The 19,723-nt window shown below is 44.4% G+C and overlaps 1 protein-coding gene across 1 annotated transcript in view; it reads left to right on the top strand.

Moving 5' to 3' along the window:
* The first annotated feature begins 266 nt into the window (after positions 1-266).
* The window catches only part of SMO (smoothened, frizzled class receptor), a 65,720-nt gene continuing 46,263 nt past the window's right edge, over positions 267-19,723 (top strand). The window contains exon 1 of the mRNA XM_069765416.1: positions 267-833. Within this exon, the coding sequence (XP_069621517.1) occupies positions 581-833 (253 nt within the window). The 5' untranslated portion in view covers positions 267-580. The remainder of the gene's footprint in view (positions 834-19,723) is intronic.

The following is a 19,723-nucleotide window of genomic DNA, read 5'->3' as shown; positions in this document are numbered from 1 at the left end:
GCAGGAGACAATATTTATAGAAGAGGCTGAGTACAGGAGAGTTCTAGCTTTAAACTAATCTAAATTGATGTTAATTGGAATGAGGGCAGATATCATTCAAGATGAGACACAAAGCTGGAACTTTCTTGCTGCATTGGGTACTAGATCCTTTGTGGCATAGAAGACACTTTCCTAAAATGTGAGGCAGCCTGTGATGCAAAACTAAGCAGGCAGAGAGTGGAGGAGGAGGAGGAGGAGGAATAGCTGGGATCAGATTACATTCTTTCACTCCTATCCTGCCCTTTCCTGCAAGTTTTCTGGATCAGGACTGGAGTGGGTTGTAGGATCTAATCAAGCCTCATGTTTCAGTGATTTGTGGGGCAGTTTAGCTGGATGGAAGTTGTACTTCTAAAAGTTGTGCTTCGGGATCGTCTCCATTAAATGGGAGGAAAATGGAGGAGGGTAGGCTACAGGAGAGGGGGATAGAAGTGCACCCTTCCTGCTGAAGAGGAGACAAAGCCAGGCTGTACTGAATGCAATAGCCACACAGTCTGGAGAGTCTTAGAGTTTCCCATCCTCCCCCTTCTTCTCTCTTGTAAAGATGTCCTCCTCCATGGTGCTCTGGATGTACTACATGATGGGGCTTTGGCTTTTCGGTTACATTTCTGGAACCCGAGAGGTTCAGTTCAATGAGTCTTTTTATATGGATAGATGCAAGAAGACCACCACTTGTGAATCCCTCAAGTATAATGTGTGCCTTGGATCTACTTTACCCTATGCATTGACGTCCACAATCCTGGCAGAAGACTCCTTGTCTCAAGAAGAAGTTCATGATAAACTTCTGCTTTGGTCTGGTAAGTACCACCATTTCCATACATTATCACCATTAACCTACAGTACACTCGTTGACCATGGCCAGATGTTTGCTAAGTTAATTCTCAAGAAGAAGTTCATGCTAAACTTCTACGCTCATCTAGTAAGTACCACCATTACCATACGTTATGATCGCCACTACCATACATTGCACTGGTTGACCATGGCCAGATGTTTGCTAAATTCTCAAGAAGAAGTTCATGCTAAACTTCTACTCTCATCTAGTAAGTACTACCATTTCCATACGTTATGATCGCCACTACCATACATTGCACTGGTTGACCATGGCCAGATGTTTGCTAAATTAATTCTCAAGAAGAAGTTCATGCTAAACTTCTACTCTCATCTAGTAAGTACTACCATTTCCATACATTAGTGATCGCCACTAAAGTACATTGCACTGGTTGACCATGGCCAGATGTTTGCTAAGTTATTAATTGGCTGTAAGTTGTTAATTACTTGTGAGAAAGGTTGAAGTTTCTCTATCCTTTTTTAATATACACTTGTAAGAGTAGACTGACTGATTTGGTGTCTATGTATAGGCTGATCCTGTTACGTCTGTGATTTTTATTCTTTTTCTTTTGTGTGTGAGTGTATAATGATATAGTGAGTGAGGTACACTTATGCAATGACTGAGTAATTGTGCTTATCTCCTTCTTGTAAAATAGGATGATTCTCCACTTCCGGTGGTGGTGAAGGGGGCACTTTTGTTTACTATGCTGACGTGCAGCGCATAAGCGTAACTTGAAGCTCGTAGGCCCCAATGCAAAATCCCCAACAAAGTCCCTCAGCTATCATGAGTCTTTAATATTATTACATCTAAACCAAGATACACAAAACTGTTTTCTTCAATCACAATTATTATTTGAACGTAGCTCAGACCTACAATCCAATAAAGTGATATGTATACAAAACTGATTTCACGTAGGTGCACACTGCTACCTTAATCGTACATTGCTGTAGGTCAATAGGAATAAATCCTGCATGCAGAGATGGTGCAGCCGATGAATAAGATGCCCACACACCTGTGCAACATTTCGGGGTATCATCTCACTTCTTCAAAAAAGGTTACACCCAAAACGTCACGCAGGCGTCTTATTCTTCCGCCGTAGCATCTTACCATGCAGGATTTATTCCTATTGACCTTCAGCAATGTCGGTTTATAGGGAAAGCCCACTACTCGGGCAACTCCTTCTCAATCCATGTTTCCCCCTAGTAAAATAATACCTATAGTCGTGTTCCCTCACCATTCCAGTGGTGTTGGCACTGTCTCTCCTGGGGCCAATGTTATGTCACGCTACCTCTGCCACCAGTCAGCGCTGGCTTCACTCTCCCCTCATTCGGACAAATCAAGGTATCTGGAGAAAGTGAGAGCTACGACTACCCTCTCACTTCCTCCGGATGGGAATTATGTCCATAAGGCCAGGTTCACATTGTGTTAACAGCAGCCCGTTCACATACGTTAACGGGCTGCTGTTAACGCAAGGGCTGACATTCCATCGCGCTAGCGCAGATAGAGCATCTGCTAGCCCTATCTGCGCTAGCAATGACGGACCCGGAAACTCTGCAGCCCGCATCTCAGGGTCCGTCACTCAATGACAGCACATCGCTAGCGCACGCCCATTGTGGGCATGCGCTAGCGATGCGTCCGACATAGGAATTAATGGCGGCGTTAAAGGACTGCGTTACGCCGCTTTATGCCGCGGTGTAACGTAGTCCGTCTAACGGACACCATTAACGCAATGTGAACCCGGCCTAAGAGAGGAGAGTGAAACCAGCGTTGATTGTCTGCAGTGGTAGTGTTAAGAGGGGTAATGCAGTGGTAGTGTGACATAGTAAAGTTATGGGAGAGCCAGTGCCGACACTGCAGGAATGGCGCCGACATCGTAAGTGAGTATAAGGCCATTTTCACTTACTGAATATTTCGTAAGGCTGCCGTCACACTAGCAGTATTTGGTCAGTATTTTACATCAGTATTTCTCAGCCAAAACCAGGAGTGGGTGATAAACACAGAAGTGGTGCAGATGTTTCTATTACTTTTCCTCTATTTGTTCCACTCCTGGTTTTGGCTTACAAATACTGATGTAAAATACTGACCAAATACTGCTAGTGTGACGGCAGCCTAAGTGTTTTACCTCAGTATTTGTAAGCCACAATCATGAGTGGGACAATCAGAGGAAAAGTATAATAGAAACATGTCACCTCTTCTGTAGTTATCACCCACTCCTGGTTTTGGCTTAGAAATACTGATGTCAAATACTGACCAAATACTGAGCGTGTGAACGTGTCCTAAGTGTTATTATATTACTAGGGGCAAACATAGGGGTTGTCCGAGTAGTGGACAACACCTTTAGTGCTCGCTTACACTGGCGTATAACTTGGACGAGTGCAATCTGATTTAAAAAAAAATCGGATTGCACTCAGAGCAATGTTATTCAATGAGGCAGTACAGATCTGCGTATATTTTTCTCAGCTGTGTTCGGTATGAGAAAAAAAAATTGCAGCATGCTACGATTTGACTCCAAAATCGGTACAGTGTGAGGAAAATAAGGGATACCATACGGACCATCAGAGTGGCTTCTGATTTTTACTGAGCGCTAGAATTCTTTAACAGTATTGTCATTTATTATTAGCCTTCTGATATGGGCCAAAGGACATTTTGGTTCCCCAAGATCCAGGGCCGTATGTAACCTTTGCATCCACTGTAATTACTCCCTTCCGGGTATACATTTTATTTTTAATTGCAATAAAAAAAATTGCCATTTTAAGCTGCTCTACCTTTTCATTCATTCTGCCCATTTGTTTGTAGATAATTAAAGGCTTTCCCTAACATAATGTTCTATTTGATTTTGGCATTGTATGAAGCTGGATTGGTGTTGGTGTTGGTTCTGTCTGCTGGGGGAGATACAGGGGAGCAGGCCACACATGAACTTTCTCCATAGAATGAGTGGTTTATGGAAACTGCTGATCACAAGCACTTGGCAGTCTCTTTAGTATCTCCTCATCATGGCCAGCACTCACTGTGAAATGCTTATGACCATGTGTTTCCAGGGAGAAGAATTTTTATGGTACTGTTCACACTTGCATTGTTATTTATATGTATAATTGAAATGATTTCTAATTGCTGGATCTTTGTCAACACAGATGCCATTGCAACCCAACAGACAACATTCAGTCTTGATACACATCTGTGTGAAAAAAGACCATCACTATGACAGAACTTATAGCTATTGCTGATGATGAGTGAACATGCTCAGATAAGGTGTCATCTGAGCATGCTCGTGTGCTAACAGTGTCCTCATCGTGCTTGAAAAATATGTATGAGTCTCCACACCTGCATGTCTTGTGGTTGTTCAACAGCCGCAATACATGCAGGGATTGCCTATCAAACATGCAATCCCTGCATGTATTCCGGCTGTTGATTAGCTACGAGACATGCAGGCACGGAGACTCAAGCATATTTATCGAGCACGCCAAAGTCACTTGGTTAGCTCACGAGCATGCTCATATAACACCTTATCTGAGCATGTTCACTCATCGGTAATAGCTATGCATTCCATTCTTCTGAACTATGAAAATAAAAGCAATTTAAAAAGCAAATGTGAACCTAAAGATATCAGTCAGGTTCATCAGGGCCGGCTCCAAGTTTTCGTGGGTCCTGGTTGAAAGAGTCTTCGTGGGTTCCTTTAACACATACCACGATTCTTGATGCACAGATATGGCAGAGAAATATAGGTATATTACAATGCCAAAGATTTCACTAACTTCTTACATTATATGAGTGATATCAATAGCTCAAAAATCAGACAGTATAGTCCTCCATACAGTATTATGGGCACCACATAGTGCTCCATACAGAATAATGAGCCCCATACAGTCATGGCCAAAAGTTTTGACACCCCTGCAATTCTGTCAGATAATACTCAGTTTCTTCCTGAAAATGATTGCAATCACAAATTCTTTGGTATTATTATCTTCATTTAATTTGTCTTAAATGAAAAAACACAAAAGAGAATGAAGCAAAAAGCAAAACATTGATCATTTCACACAAAACTCCAAAAGTGGTCCAGACAAAAGTATTGACACCCTCAGCCTAATACTTGGTTGCACAACCTTTAGCCAAAATAACTGCGACCAACCACTTCCGGTAACCATCAATGAGTTTCTTACAATGCTCTGCTGGAATTTTAGACCATTCTTCTTTGGCAAACTGCTCCAGGTCCCTGATATTTGAAGGGTGCCTTCTTCAAACTGCCGTTTTTAGATCTCTCCACTGGTGTTCTATGGGATTCAGGTCTGGACTCATTATTGGCCACCTTAGAAGTCTCCAGTGCTTTCTCTCAAACCATTTTCTAGTGCTTTTTGAAGGGTGTTTTGGGTCATTGTGCTGGAAGACCCATGACCTCTGAGGGAGACCCAGCTTTTTCACACTGGGCCCTACATTATGCTCCAAAATTTGTTGGTAGTCTTCAGACTTCATAATGCCATGCACACGGTCAAGCAGTCCAGTGCCAGAGGCAGCAAAGCAACCCCAAAACATCAGGGAACCTCCGCCATGTTTGACTGTAGGGACCGTGTTCTTTTCTTTGAATGCCTCTTTTTTCTCCTGTAAACTCTATGTTGATGCCTTTGCCCAAAAAGCTCTACTTTTGTCTCATCTGACCAGAGAACATTCTTCCAAAACGTTTAAGACTTTTTCAGGTAAGTTTTGGCGAACTCCAGCCTGGCTTTTTTATGTCTCGGGGTAAGAAGTGGGGTCTTCCTGGGTCTCCTACCATACAGCCCCTTTTCATTCAGATGCCGACGGATAGTACAGGTTGACTGTTGTACCCTCGGACTGCAGGGCAGCTTGAACTTGTTTGGATGTTAGTCGAGGTTCTTTATCCAACATCCGCACAATCTTGCGTTGAAATCTCTTGTCAATTTTTCTTTTCCGTCCACATCTAGGGAGGTTAGCCACAGTGCCATGGGCTTTAAACTTCTTGATGACACAGCGCACGGTAGACACAGGAGCATTCAGGTCTTTGGAGATGGACTTGTAGCCTTGAGATTGCTCATGCTTCCTCACAATTTGGTTTCTCAAGTCCTCAGACAGTTCTTTGGTCTTCTTTCTTTTCTCCATGCTCAATGTGGTACACACAAGGACACAGGACAGAGGTTGAGTCAACTTTAATCCATGTCAACTGGCTGCAAGTATGATTTAGTTATTGCCAACATCACATGATTTTTTGAACAGTGCCAATACTTTTGTCCACCCCCTTTTTTGTGTTTGGTGTGGAATTCTATCCAGTTTGGCTTTAGGACAATTCTTTTTGTATTTTTTTTTTCATTTAAGACAAATTAAATGAAGATAATAACAAAGAATTTGTGTTTGCAATCATTTTCAGGAAGAAAATGAGTATTATCTGACAGAATTGCAGGGGTGTCAATACTTTTGGCCATGACTGTATATTGCTCCATACAGTATTATTGGCACCACAAAGTGCGCCACACAAAATAATGAGCCCCATATATTGCTCCATACAGAATAATGGACCCTATATAATGCACCATACAGAATAATGGACCCTATATAATGCACCATACAGAATAATGAGCCCCACATAATGCTCCATATAGTATATTTAATGCTCCATACAGTATATGATGGGCACCATATAATGCTCCAGAATATGATGAGCCCCATAAACTGCTCCATATGTAATTCACCCCATAAGATGCTCCATATATAATTGGCCCCATAAGATGCTCCATATATAATTGGTCCCATAAGATTCTCCATATATAATAGGCTCCATAAGATGCGCCATACATAATTGGCCCTATAAGATGCTTCATAGATAATGGGCCCCATATACTGCTCCATGTGTAATTGGCCCCATAAGATGCTCAAAACATAAAAAAAAAATGAAATATTCACCTCGCTGGCCGCTTGCTCTACTCCTCAGCGTTGTCGTCTTCTGGCTTTCTGCACTGTGACTGTTCAGGCATATGGCATACACTTGTGATGTCATCGTGCCCTCTGACCTGAACGTCACAGTCAGAAGATGTAGAAGGCACCGCAGCATTGGAGCGGGATAGGTAATTATCGCAAGTGCCGAGGCCCTGAGCAAGTGGGAGGGTTGGGCCCAGTCACAGGCACTGGCACTGGGCCCACATAGCATGCCGCTGTCCCTGACGGTGAGTAAGCCCCCCCACTTGCTCAGGGCCCCGGCACTTGCCCGGGTGCGCTGGGTGCTGACACTGGACCTGCGGTTCAGTGATGGTCTCAATCATGAATCATGCTAGTTACACTCCTCAACAATTAAATTTACAACACCAAGAAGGAAATGTCATAGAATTATGAAAATCACAATATTGATAAACATGTTAATAATATGCAAATTCTCCAAAAAATGGAATCAAAATCTTAAAAACAACTCAATTTATTCAGTGTTAAGTATGGTAGCACAGTTAAAGGGAACCTGTCATCAAGTTTTGCCAATATAAAGTATGGCCACCATCTTTAACAGGGAACCTGTCAGGTTCCCCGTAGCCCCAGAACCGCCAGCAGTTGTGTCTACCTATCTAAATACCCTGCCTAACATTCCTTTCACTACACTGGACACAAATAGATCTTTAGAAAAAGTATTTCTAAAGTCCGTTTACGATATGTAAATTAACCCTTTTATTAGTTGACTAGATGGTGGCCCGATTCTAACGCATCGGGTATTCTAGAATATGCATGTCCACGTAGTATATTGCCCAGTCACGTAGTATATTGCCCACCTACGTAGTATACTGCCCAGTCACGTAGTATATTGCCCAGCCACGTAGAATATTGCCCAGCCACGTACTATATTGCCCAGCCACGTACTATATTGCCCAGCCACGTAGTATATTGCCCAGCCACATAGTATATTGGCCAGCCACGTACTATATTGCCCAGCCACGTACTATATTGCCCAGCCACATACTATATTGCCCAGCCACGTAGTATATTGCCCAGTCATGTAGTATATTGCCCAGTCACGTAGTATATTGCCCAGCCACGTATAATATTGCCCAGCCACGTAGTATATTGCCCAGTCACTTAGTATATTGCCCAGTCACGTAGTATATTGCCCAGTTACGTAGTATATTGCCCAGTCACGTAGTATATTGCCCAGTCACGTAGTATACAGCACAGAGCCACGTAGTATATTGCACAGCCCACGTAGTATATTGCCCAGTCACTTAGTATATTGCCCAGTCACGTAGTATATTGCCCAGTTACGTAGTATATTGCCCAGTTACGTAGTATATTGCCCAGTCACGTAGTATATTGCCCAGTCACGTAGCATACGCAGCATCAATAGTAAAAAGTTGGTCACACAGGGTTAATAGCTGCGTAATCGGAGTGCGTTACACCGCGGTCCGGTAACGCTGGCATTAACCCTGTGTGAGGGCTGACTGGAGGGGAGTATGGAGCGAGCACTGAGTGACTGCGGGGAGGAAAGAGCGGTCATATTGCCGCCGGACTGCGGCCGTCGCTGATTGGTCATGGCAATGGTCGTGGGCGTTTTGCCACGACCAATCAGCGACTTGGATTCCATGACAGACAGAGGCTGCGACCAATGAATATCCGTGACAGACAGAAGGACAGACAGAAAGACGGAAGTGACCCTTAGACAATTATATAGTAGATGGGGCATTAGTGTCGCCAAACTAGTCGGCCCACTTAGCATGTTATCACGCCCCTGTGGGTATGGCAACATGGCTTACAAGGGCCGGCATTATCAGCAGTGCTATACTAATCTCACACGTGCGTGGCTTCGTTCTCTCACATCATTGCGCCTCTGAAGCCCTGGACCGCTCCGTATGGACGTAGAATAAAAAGTCTTTTTTGTGCTTTGACACCTTATGCTTGCAATTTCATTTGCAGTACAGAATGGATCAATTGTGGAATCAGTGGTCGACGTTTCCTTCAGGCTGGATGTTACTCATTCTACTGAGCAGCCTGTTGGGCGTGAACGTGCTGCCATGTCCTGCAGCCTCTCCAGACTTGTCTACCATCACACACTTCTAGGATGCCATTGGTCAGCAATTGTAAAGAGAGCTGCCATTCGCGGATCTTCAGAATTTGCGTGCCCAAGTGTATTCAGCATGGCAGAACATTTCTCAGACACCATTATTAATCTCATTGATAGCATGACAAGGTGTGTAACTGCACATATTTCTGTATGTGGCACCCATGCTTAATGCTGAATAAATTGAGATGTTTTCAAAATTTGTTTCAATTTTTTTTCATAGTTTGCATGTTCATTGATCCTGTGATATCCATAATTTCACGACTTTCCCTTATGGTGTTGCAATATAAATGTTAAAGGGGTTGACCAGGTTTTTCACAAAACTTCGCAGTCAATCTAGGTGACTGCAGACTTGTGAATTTCCACATCACGCACAGGACGTGCTGTGATGATTCTCCGGTGGCGAGACTGAGCGGTCATGTGACTGCAAGTGTGTGATACTCATATTCTTTCTAGACATGGGCAGCCTTGATCAACACAAGTGAATTGAGCGATGCCACGCATATCTAATTATAATGTGACAGGGTGTATGCATATACAGATACTTACGGTCACATGACCAATCTGTCTCTCCGCTAACACCCGACATTCCTCCCAGCGCTCAATGTGAGGATCTACAAGTGTGCAGTCGCATAGATTGACTGCAGACTTTTGTAATGAACCTAGACAACTCCTTTAAGGAGTGTATTTACTATATGGTACTTATTTTTCTACAGGGTGGACAATGTATATGGATACACCTGGGTGGGCCGTTTATAAAGTTGCATTAAAAAATGGCCAACTTCCAAATGGCCGCCATGGTCACCACCCATCTTAAAAAGTTGTTCCCCTCCCATCATATACTAATGTGCCACAAACAGGAAGTTGATATCACCAACCATTCCCATTTTATGTAGGTGTATCCATATACATGGCCCACCCAGGTGTATCCATATAAATGGCCCACCCTGTTATATGCATGGGGTTAAAATCCCTAGTTTGCTATGTCCATACTTTCAAATGGCGGTGTAATTGATTACTTTCTACAGGGTGGGCCATACGGTGAGACTCAGGAGGAACAGTGCGTTATTTTTGCTCCTGGATTTTGACAATTTTGACTCCATGGGTGTTTTCCAGAAACAAGCAGCAGTGGATGCTGCTGAATGAAAATTGCAAATTGCCATTGTAGCGCCCAGTACACCCTGGTCCTGATTGGACGGCTAGACTATCACTTCAAATACTGACAGCTCAGCATCCGATTGGATACCTAGATTAGACAGCAGAACTGTCATTCACTGCACCCAGACACTCAGATAGGAGCAGTGGTGACAATTTAGATCCGGACTCATTACTGGCCCTTCAGAACTCTGGGACCTTGGGATTGGTTCAGTATGCCAATGTGGCCCTCTAACCAAACAATGTTGTGCATCCCTGAATTAAACTATAGGTAAAACTAAAAGATGAAAAGTAAGAGTTGGTAAAAGTAAAAAAAAAAATTGCATACTACAATAAATGTATTTTTGTAATAAACCTTTTTAAATAAACATAACATACTGGTAATGACGTAGACATATTTTGTATCCCTGGTATTGTGACAACTCGTACAATACAAACATGGTGATTGGTAAATGGATTAAATAAAAACTGTAACAGGGTTTTTTTTGCATTTAACACCTAATAAAAGTTAAATATAAATTTAAGGTTTAATTTTTCAAAAAGCACGACATTACATGCCGATGCATAAGTGAAAATAAAAAAGGTATGGCTGTTATGGCTATGAGTGTGGGACGATGAAAACCCCCAAAAAATCTTATGGCTGTCTGAACAAGTGTATCATCAAAATTCCCATCAGCAAAGAAGGATTCCATTACACATTATGTGGCATATAGCTGCAGCTAGGCAGGAGAAGAACGGCTGCACAGTATCGGCCAACTTCTATTGGGCACACACTTGTCCAATTTTCATGTGTATCAGATTTTGATCAGGAAACTCCTTTTTTTGGACGGAGACAGGCAGAAAAAAAAATATTAATAGCTAGCTACTTTTTGCCACAAAAAATTGTTGGTAAGGAAAAGTCCAACTTTGATTGATATTAATAGATCATTGCAGATAAGAGAGAAAGTGGAGATCCCAGCCCACAAATGAGCTATGACACTGTAATGGCATTACATATATGGCTATGAACATAGGAGGTTCAGACGCCAAACGAAACCTCATTATTGAAAAGACTAGCTATTGAACCCGTTCTACGCCCGGGTGGCAAGCATTTATATTGGTATATGGTCTCCATCCTGGTATGTGCTGCTCCATCCTGCGTCCCTATCCTGTCATGTGCTGCTCCATCCTGCGTCCCCATCCTGTCATGTGCTGCTCCATCCTCCGCCCCCATTCTGTCATGTGCTGCTCCATCCTGCATCCCCATCCTGTCATGTGCTGCTCCCATCCTGCGCCCCCGTTCTGTCATGTGCTGCTCCCATCCTGCGCCCCCGTTCTGTCATGTGCTGCTCCCATCCTGCGCCCCAGTTCTGTCATGTGCTGCTCCCATCCTGCGCCCCCGTTCTGTCATGTGCTGCTCCCATCCTGCGCCCCCGTTCTGTCATGTGCTGCTCCCATTCTGCGCCCCCGTTCTGTCATGTGCTGCTCCCATCCTGCGCCCCCGTTCTGTCATTTGCTGCTCCCATCCTGCCATGTGCTGCTCCCATCCTGCACCCCCGTTCTGTCATGTGCTGCTCCCATCCTGCGGCACCGTTCTTTAATTTGCTGCTCCCATCCATATGCCCCATACGCTGCTCCATAAGATGCTCCATAGTATATGCCCCGTATCAGGTGGCGTAAGTAACAAATAGCTGTGGCATGAAGTGCCACAGCCTCATGCCACAGCAATTTGTTACTTGCGCCACCTGATTCCTTTCCGTCGCCATTTTCTTGGTCCTTCTGCTGGCGGAATCGGCGCCTGCGCTGTCTGCGCTTTCCGGCGCCATTTTCTTGAAGACACACCTGCAGTGTGTCTTCAAGAAAATGGCGCCGGCAGTGTGTCTTCAAGAAAATGGCGCCGGAAAGCACGGACTGCGCAGGCGCCGATTCCGGCAGCAGGACCAAGAAAATGGCGGCGGAAAGGAATCAGGTGGCGTAAATAACAAATTGCTGTGGCATGAAGTGTCACAGCTTCATGCCACAGCAATTTGTTACTTACGCCATTCCTTTCCGCCCATTTTCTTCGTCCTCCTGCTGCCGGAATCGGCGCCTGCGCAGTTCGCGCTTTCCAGCGCCATTTTCTTGAAGACACACTGCCGGCTTCGGACAGAGTGACGCTCCCAGCGTTATATTATAGATTCTTTTTATTCTTCTCTCATTTTTTTAGAGTATGTGTAATGCGGCATGTATTGCTTATTTATCTTAACCCCTTCACAACCTTGCCCTTTTCCGTTTTTGCGTTCTCGTTTTTTGCTCCCCTCCTTCCCAGAGCCATAACTTTTTTATTTTTCCGTCAATATGGCCATGTGAGCGCTTGTTTTTTGCGGGACAAGTTGCACTTTTGAACGACATCATTGGTTTTAGCATGTCGTGTACTAGAAAACTGGAAAAAAAATTCCAAGTGCGGTGAAATTGCAAAAAAAGTGCAATCCCACATTTGTTTTTTGTTTGACTTTTTTGCTAGGTTCACTAAATGCTAAAACTGACCTGCCGTTTTGATTCTCCAGGTCACTTTGAGTTCATAGACACCAAACATGTCTAGGTTATGTTTTATCTAAGTGGTAAAAAAAGAAATCCAAACTTTGCTAAAAAAAAAAAATTGCGCCATTTTCCAATACTGGTAGCGTCTCCATTTTTCATGATCTGGGGTCGGGTGAGGGCTTATTTTTTGCGTGCCGAGCTGATGTTTTTAATGATACCATTTTGGTTCAGATACATTCTTTTGGTCGCCCGTTATTGCATTATAATGCAATGTTGCGGCGACCAAAAAAACGTAATTCTAGCGTTTCGAATTTTTTTCTCGCTACGCCGTTTAGCGATCAGGTTAATCCTTTTTTTTAGTGATAGATCGGGTGATTCTGAATGTGGCGATCTACAGTACCAAATATGTGTAGGTTTGATTTTTTTTTTATTGTTTTATTTTGAATGGGGTGATTTAAACTTTTATATTTTTTTATTTTTTTTTTTTCATATTTTTTAAAACTTTTTTTTTAAAACTTTTGCCATGCTTCAATAGCCTCCATGGGAGGCTAGAAGCTGGCACAACTCAATCGGCTCAGCTACATGGGAGCGATCATCAGATCGCTCCTATGTAGCTGAATTCCTGCATTGCTATAAGCACCGACCACAGGGTGGCGCTCATAGCAATCCGGCATCAGCACCATAGAGGTCTCAAGGACCTCTATGGTTACTATGCAGACACATCGCTGACCCCCGATCATGTTACGGGGTCGGCGATGTGCTCATTTCTGGCCCGTTGGCCGGAAGCGCCGGTTAAATGCCGCTGTCAGCATTTGACAGCGGCATTTAACTACTTAATAGCGGCGGGTGAATCGCGATTTCACCCGCCGCTATTGCGGGCACATGTCAGCTGTTTAAAACAGCTGACATGTCCCGGCTTTGAGGTGGGCTCAGCGCCGGAGCCCACATCAAAGCAGGGGATCCGACCTCCGCAGTAATAGTACTGATTCATTATTGGGTAAGGTGATACTATGGTGACCCCTTGCTCTTTTCTAGGCTTTTAATTCTATCAAAGTGTCATGGCAAGGCTAATTGAGGGGTCAATAATAACTTTTAGGATTGCTACTTCCAGTAGGTGGCACTGGAGTTCAAGTTCTCTTCCTCACTAAAGAGGCAATTACTTAGCGGTAAAGAGAAACATTACCACTTAGATTCCTCTCACAGTGTAACCCACGGCCATCTTCTGCAGTGAAGATCCCTGCTTAGCGCTCAATATGAACTCATCACCAGTGCACTGCTGCTGTTGTCCGTATGATACAGTGGCCAGAACCTACACTCAGCCTTTCTTGACTGTCTACAGACAGACAGACATTTTGTCCCAGTGAAAGCCAATGCAGAGAATACCTGTCTCTGGGACTTCTTCCCTTTGAGAACACCTTTGGGTCAACTTAGGGTATGTTTCCACGGTCTGGAAGCTCTGCGCTTTGGACGCAGCGGATACCTCGCCCCGCCCAAAGCGCCACCCCCTGTTGTACGTGTGGTGATTCCGGATGTGTTCATTGATCACATGCGGAATCACCGCATCATATTCATTGACTGTGGTATTTATCTTGCGGAGACGTAGCATCTCCGTAAGATAAATAGACATGCTGCAGTCTATAAAGACGCGCCGCATGTCCGGTTACGAAGGGCTGCCGGATGCGGCCCTGAGCTCATAATGGAGACGGGATTTCATAATCTCCTCCACTACGCTGTAACATCTGGACGTTGGGGATAGGACGCTGCGGCTGTAAGCAGTGTCCAATCCCCAGCAAATCCTAATGTAATCCGGCACGTGGAAACATACCCTTAGAGAGCCACCTTGAAGGAGTTGTAGCTTCCTCTCCTGCTGTTGATTACCATGCGATTAGCGCTGTGGTCGTTGACCTTTGACTAGCAGCTTTCAGGCTTACTGCCGAGCAGGGAAGACTTTGTTTTGTATCACTGGCTGAATTGGTACCTGTCTTACTCCAAGTCATGATGAGGCTCATGGAAGTGGTCATTTATTGAGCATACAATTCTTGAATACCAATCATAAACACACAAGTATACCATACTTTGTTGATCCTTATAAATACAAACAAAGTAATAATTCATCCAATTAGTTCAGTCTAATCTGGGAACAGTGCTGCACTTTCCTCTAGGTGGCATCATTGAATCAACAGTTGTTTTGTTCCTTGACGGGTTGGAGCTTTGGCTCCCTCAGGTCCTGCAGTGAACATTATTCACAACCCACAGGTGTGCTCCTTGGGGGAAGGACTATTGTTCTTCCAGCTGTTGTTGCCTTTTCATTTGCTTTCTGTACAGTCTCTATACAGTAAATATGTATGTTAAAATACAAATTCCACACAGGAGAAAAAAAATCCTACCATCAAAAAGGATTTGACCCCACCCCGGACACGCCTGTTCGATTCCTCGTTAAATAATATTCTTGCCAACAGTTAACCAGCAAGAACGCCCACTTTTGAGTATAGTTTTACTGAGCCCCATACCTTTAAAGGTACCGTCACACTAGACGATATCGCTAGCGATCCGTGACGTTGCAGCGTCCTCGCTAGCGATATCGTCCAGTGTGACAGGCAGCAGCGATCAGGCCCCTGCTGTGCTGTCGCTGGTCGGGGAAGAAAGTCCAGAACTTTATTTGGTCGCTGGACTCCCCGCAGACATCGCTGAATCGGCGTGTGTGACACCGATTCAGCGATGTCTTCACTGGTAACCAGGGTAAACATCGGGTAACTAAGCGCAGGGCCGCGCTTAGTAACCCGATGTTTACCCTGGTTACCATCCTAAAAGTAAAAAAAAACAAACACTACATACTTACCTACCGCTGTCTGTCCCCGGCGCTCAGCTTCTCTGCACTCCTCCTGTACTGGCTGTGAGCACAGCGGCCGGAAAGCAGAGCGGTGACGTCACCGCTCTGCTTTCCGGCTGACCGACGCTCACAGCCAGTACAGGAGGAGTGCAGAGCACAGCGCCGGGGACAGACAGCGTTAGGTAAGTATGTAGTGTTTGTTTTTTTTACTTTTAGGATGGTAACCAGGGTAAACATCGGGTTACTAAGCGCGGCCCTGCGCTTAGTTACCCGATGTTTACCCTGGTTACCAGTGAAGACATCGCTGGATCGGTGTCACACACGCCGATCCAGCGATGTCCACGGGAGATCCAGCGACGAAATAAAGTTCTGGACTTTGTTCAGCGACCAACGATGGCCCAGCAGGGGCCTGATCGTTGGTCGCTGTCACACATAGCGATTTCCTTAACGATATCGTTGCAACGTCACCAAAAGCAACGATATCGTTAACGATATCGTTATGTGTGAAGGTACCTTTAGTGGTTTGATTTAACCCTAGAATGTGTGACGTCACAAATCTACACTTTTACGTAACGGGGGCCTTTTAGGCCCCCGTGCAAATCATATGGAGAAACTCACATAAATAACTTTTACAAGTTTATTTCAAAATTGCAAAATAAGATAGGAATAATGCACAACATTTTAATTATAATTTTTTTTGCAGAAAACACCAAAAAACATTTTTTTTTTCAAAATTTCAAACAAAGATATGAAAAACACACAAAGTAATATAAATCTAGAGTAAACTAGCTGCAGCTACATTTCTTGAAGTGCTGAGTACATGATAAAAACAGCAGAGGCCTAAAAGGCCCCCGTTCCATACAGGTGTGGTTTTCTCCAAAAAAGCATTGTTACACCAAAATGCCTATCAAAACAATTATATGAACAACTGGATATTACCAACAATGACATACTTGAGGAATACCTAGAGTCTCAAAATTCTAACTAAAGTAATTTTGCAGATAATAGCAAAAAAGTAAGCACAGGGGCCAGATACGCATTCTAGGGGAGACTGAACTGGCAAAATCAGGACTGTTGGCAAATATGAAAATACATTTTCTTTGTACCATTTTTTTGTTATTCGTCACAGAAATATATACATAAATTTACAACTGAATGTTATTAGTCCTCTTTACAAAGGATTATATTCCTACATACATGTAAAGAAGCTGCGGAGACACCATCACGTGTTTCTCGACGCAAGCAGTGAATAGCCAGGCCTTTCCCCGGGAAGGAACAACCACGGGAAGGGCAGCATCCCATGAAGGAAAGCCACCTATGCCAAGCATGGTATCCATCCACAGACAGCTGTTTCGGGGTTTTTGCCCCTCATCAGTGTGGAGTAGGAATCTGGCTATTAGGAGCAGTGCCTAGTAAAAAGGCTATAAAGGCACAGATGATTGGCCTCGGGGAGACCAAAACATCCAACACCGCGGAGACACCATCACGTGTTTCTCAACGCAGTGATTCCTTCCCGGGGAAAGGCCTGGCTATTCACTGCTTGCGTCGAGAAACACGTGATAGTGTCTCCGCAGCTTCTTTACATGTATCTGCATATTTCCCATAAGGGATGGGGGCAGTGTTCTGGAATCACTGCGTTGAGAAACACGTGATGGTGTCTCCGCGGTGTTGGATGTTTTGGTCTCCCCGAGGCCAATCATCTGTGCCTTTATAGCCTTTTTACTAGGCACTGCTCCTAATAGCCAGATTCCTACTCCACACTGATGAGGGGCAAAAACCCCGAAACAGCTGTCTGTGGATGGATACCATGCTTGGCATAGGTGGCTTTCCTTCATGGGATGCTGCCCTTCCCGTGGTTGTTCCTTCCCGGGGAAAGGCCTGGCTATTCACTGCTTGCGTCGAGAAACACGTGATGGTGTCTCCGCAGCTTCTTTACATGTATCTGCATATTTCCCATAAGGGATGGGGGCAGTGTTCTGGAATCACTGTGTTGAGAAACACGTGATGGTGTCTCCGCGGTGTTGGATGTTTTGGTCTCCCCGAGGCCAATCATCTGTGCCTTTATAGCCTTTTTACTAGGCACTGCTCCTAATAGCCAGATTCCTACTCCACACTGATGAGGGGCAAAAACCCCGAAACAGCTGTCTGTGGATGGATACCATGCTTGGCATAGGTGGCTTTCCTTCATGGGATGCTGCCCTTCCCGTGGTTGTTCCTTCCCGGGGAAAGGCCTGGCTATTCACTGCTTGCGTCGAGAAACACGTGATGGTGTCTCTGCAGCTTCTTTACATGTATCTGCATATTTCCCATAAGGGATGGGGGCAGTGTTCTGGAATCACTGCGTTGAGAAACACGTGATGGTGTCTCCGCGGTGTTGGATGTTTTGGTCTCCCCGAGGCCAATCATCTGTGCCTTTATAGCCTTTTTACTAGGCACTGCTCCTAATAGCCAGATTCCTACTCCACACTGATGAGGGGCAAAAACCCCGAAACAGCTGTCTGTGGATGGATACCATGCTTGGCATAGGTGGCTTTCCTTCATGGGATGCTGCCCTTCCTGTGGTTGTTCCTTCCCGGGGAAAGGCCTGGCTATTCACTGCTTGCGTCGAGAAACACGTGATGGTGTCTCCGCAGCTTCTTTACATGTATCTGCATATTTCCCATAAGGGATGGGGGCAGTGTTCTGGAATCACTGCGTTGAGAAACACGTGATGGTGTCTCCGCGGTGTTGGATGTTTTGGTCTCCCCGAGGCCAATCATCTGTGCCTTTATATTCCTACATAGTCTTAGGTCTCAGTGACCTAATAACATTTTTTTTTTTTAATCAGCATTTGTAAGCCAAAACAAGCAGTGGTTCTTAAATGAAGAAAAAAAGGTATCATGGAAAAATGTGCAGATTTTTGGTGTTTTGGACTTATTCCTGCTATAGTAAAACATGGTCTTCATCATGAACATATGTTTACTTAGGAAAACTGCATATAATGGCTCACATTTATAATATTTGTGAAGGTGTAGTTTACACTAGTTCCCTTGAATTAAACGGTCATGTGCAACAACCAGGCAGTGTTCACAACCTACAGTACTAGGTCACTATGGGATGTTAGGCTTCACTATAACTTCTTGGAACCGTTGATAAAACACTAAAAACCAAAATTCAAGATATGATAGGATAAATCTAGAAAATGAATGAAGTCCACATGCTTATTTATTCCTGAATCTGTCCCTTTTTCATGTTTACTGGCTTCATTTATCTGGGGTCTTTCATACCACAAATCAACTATTTTAAATTTAGGTTGTTAAATGACCTGCGCCCTTATACACAATTCCTCTTGGCTAGCTATATAGGCCCTCGTACATTGTGGTTTGTGTGGAAATTGGCAATTTTATACTCCAGTAAAATATAACGATCCATAAACAACGTGCCCAAGTTTTTAAGTGGGCTAAGATGATTTCTCACTACAGCAATATCGTTGCTGATATGCCTCTTTGGTAAGAACCCGGTTCCCCCCCTCCCACATCTGATCCATGCCTTCCTCATGTCACTGTATGCTCAGACTGGGGAATTATACATAACTAGCTGAAGAGCCCGGCGTTGCCTGGGCATAGTAAATATCTGTGGTTAGTTATAGCACCTCATTTCTCTTATTTTCCCATCACACCTCTCATTTTCCCCCTCCCTCCTCTTATTTTCCCCCTCACTCTTCTCATTCCCCCCCTCACTCCTCTCATTCCCCCCTAACACTTGTCAATTCGACCTCACATCTGTCATTTTCCAATCACTCCACTATTTTCCCTCACTCCTCTCATTCCCCCCTAACACTTGTCATTTCGACCTCACATCTGTCATTTTCCAATCACTCCACTATTTTCCCTCACTCCTCTCATTTTGCACTCAAACCTTTTCATTTTCACCTCACACCTCTCATTTTCACCTCACACCTCTCATTTTCCCCTCAGTATATACATGTTTGTCATCTCCCTTATATATAGTATACACCTGTATGTCATCTCCTGTATTTAGTATATACCTGTATGTCATCTCCCCTGCATCTACTATATAATTGTCTAAGGGTCACTTCCGTCTTTCTGTCTGTCTGTCCTTCTGTCTGTCACGGATATTCATTGGTCATGGCCTCTGTCTGTCATGGAATCCAAGTCGCTGATAGGTTTTGCCAGCTGCCTGTCATGGCTGCCGCGACCAATCAGCGACGGCCACAGTCCGATTAGTCCCTCCCCTGCAGTCTGTGCCCGGCGCCCGCTCCATACTCCCTGCAGTTACCGCTCACACAGGGTTAATGCCAGCGGTAACGGACCACGTTATGCTGTGGGTAGCTCACTCC

This window comes from Ranitomeya imitator, chromosome 4 (assembly GCF_032444005.1).
Source record: "Ranitomeya imitator isolate aRanImi1 chromosome 4, aRanImi1.pri, whole genome shotgun sequence".
Taxonomy (NCBI): domain Eukaryota; kingdom Metazoa; phylum Chordata; class Amphibia; order Anura; family Dendrobatidae; genus Ranitomeya; species Ranitomeya imitator.
Note: the sequence above shows the minus strand (reverse complement) of the source record. Positions and strands in the feature narration are given on the sequence as shown.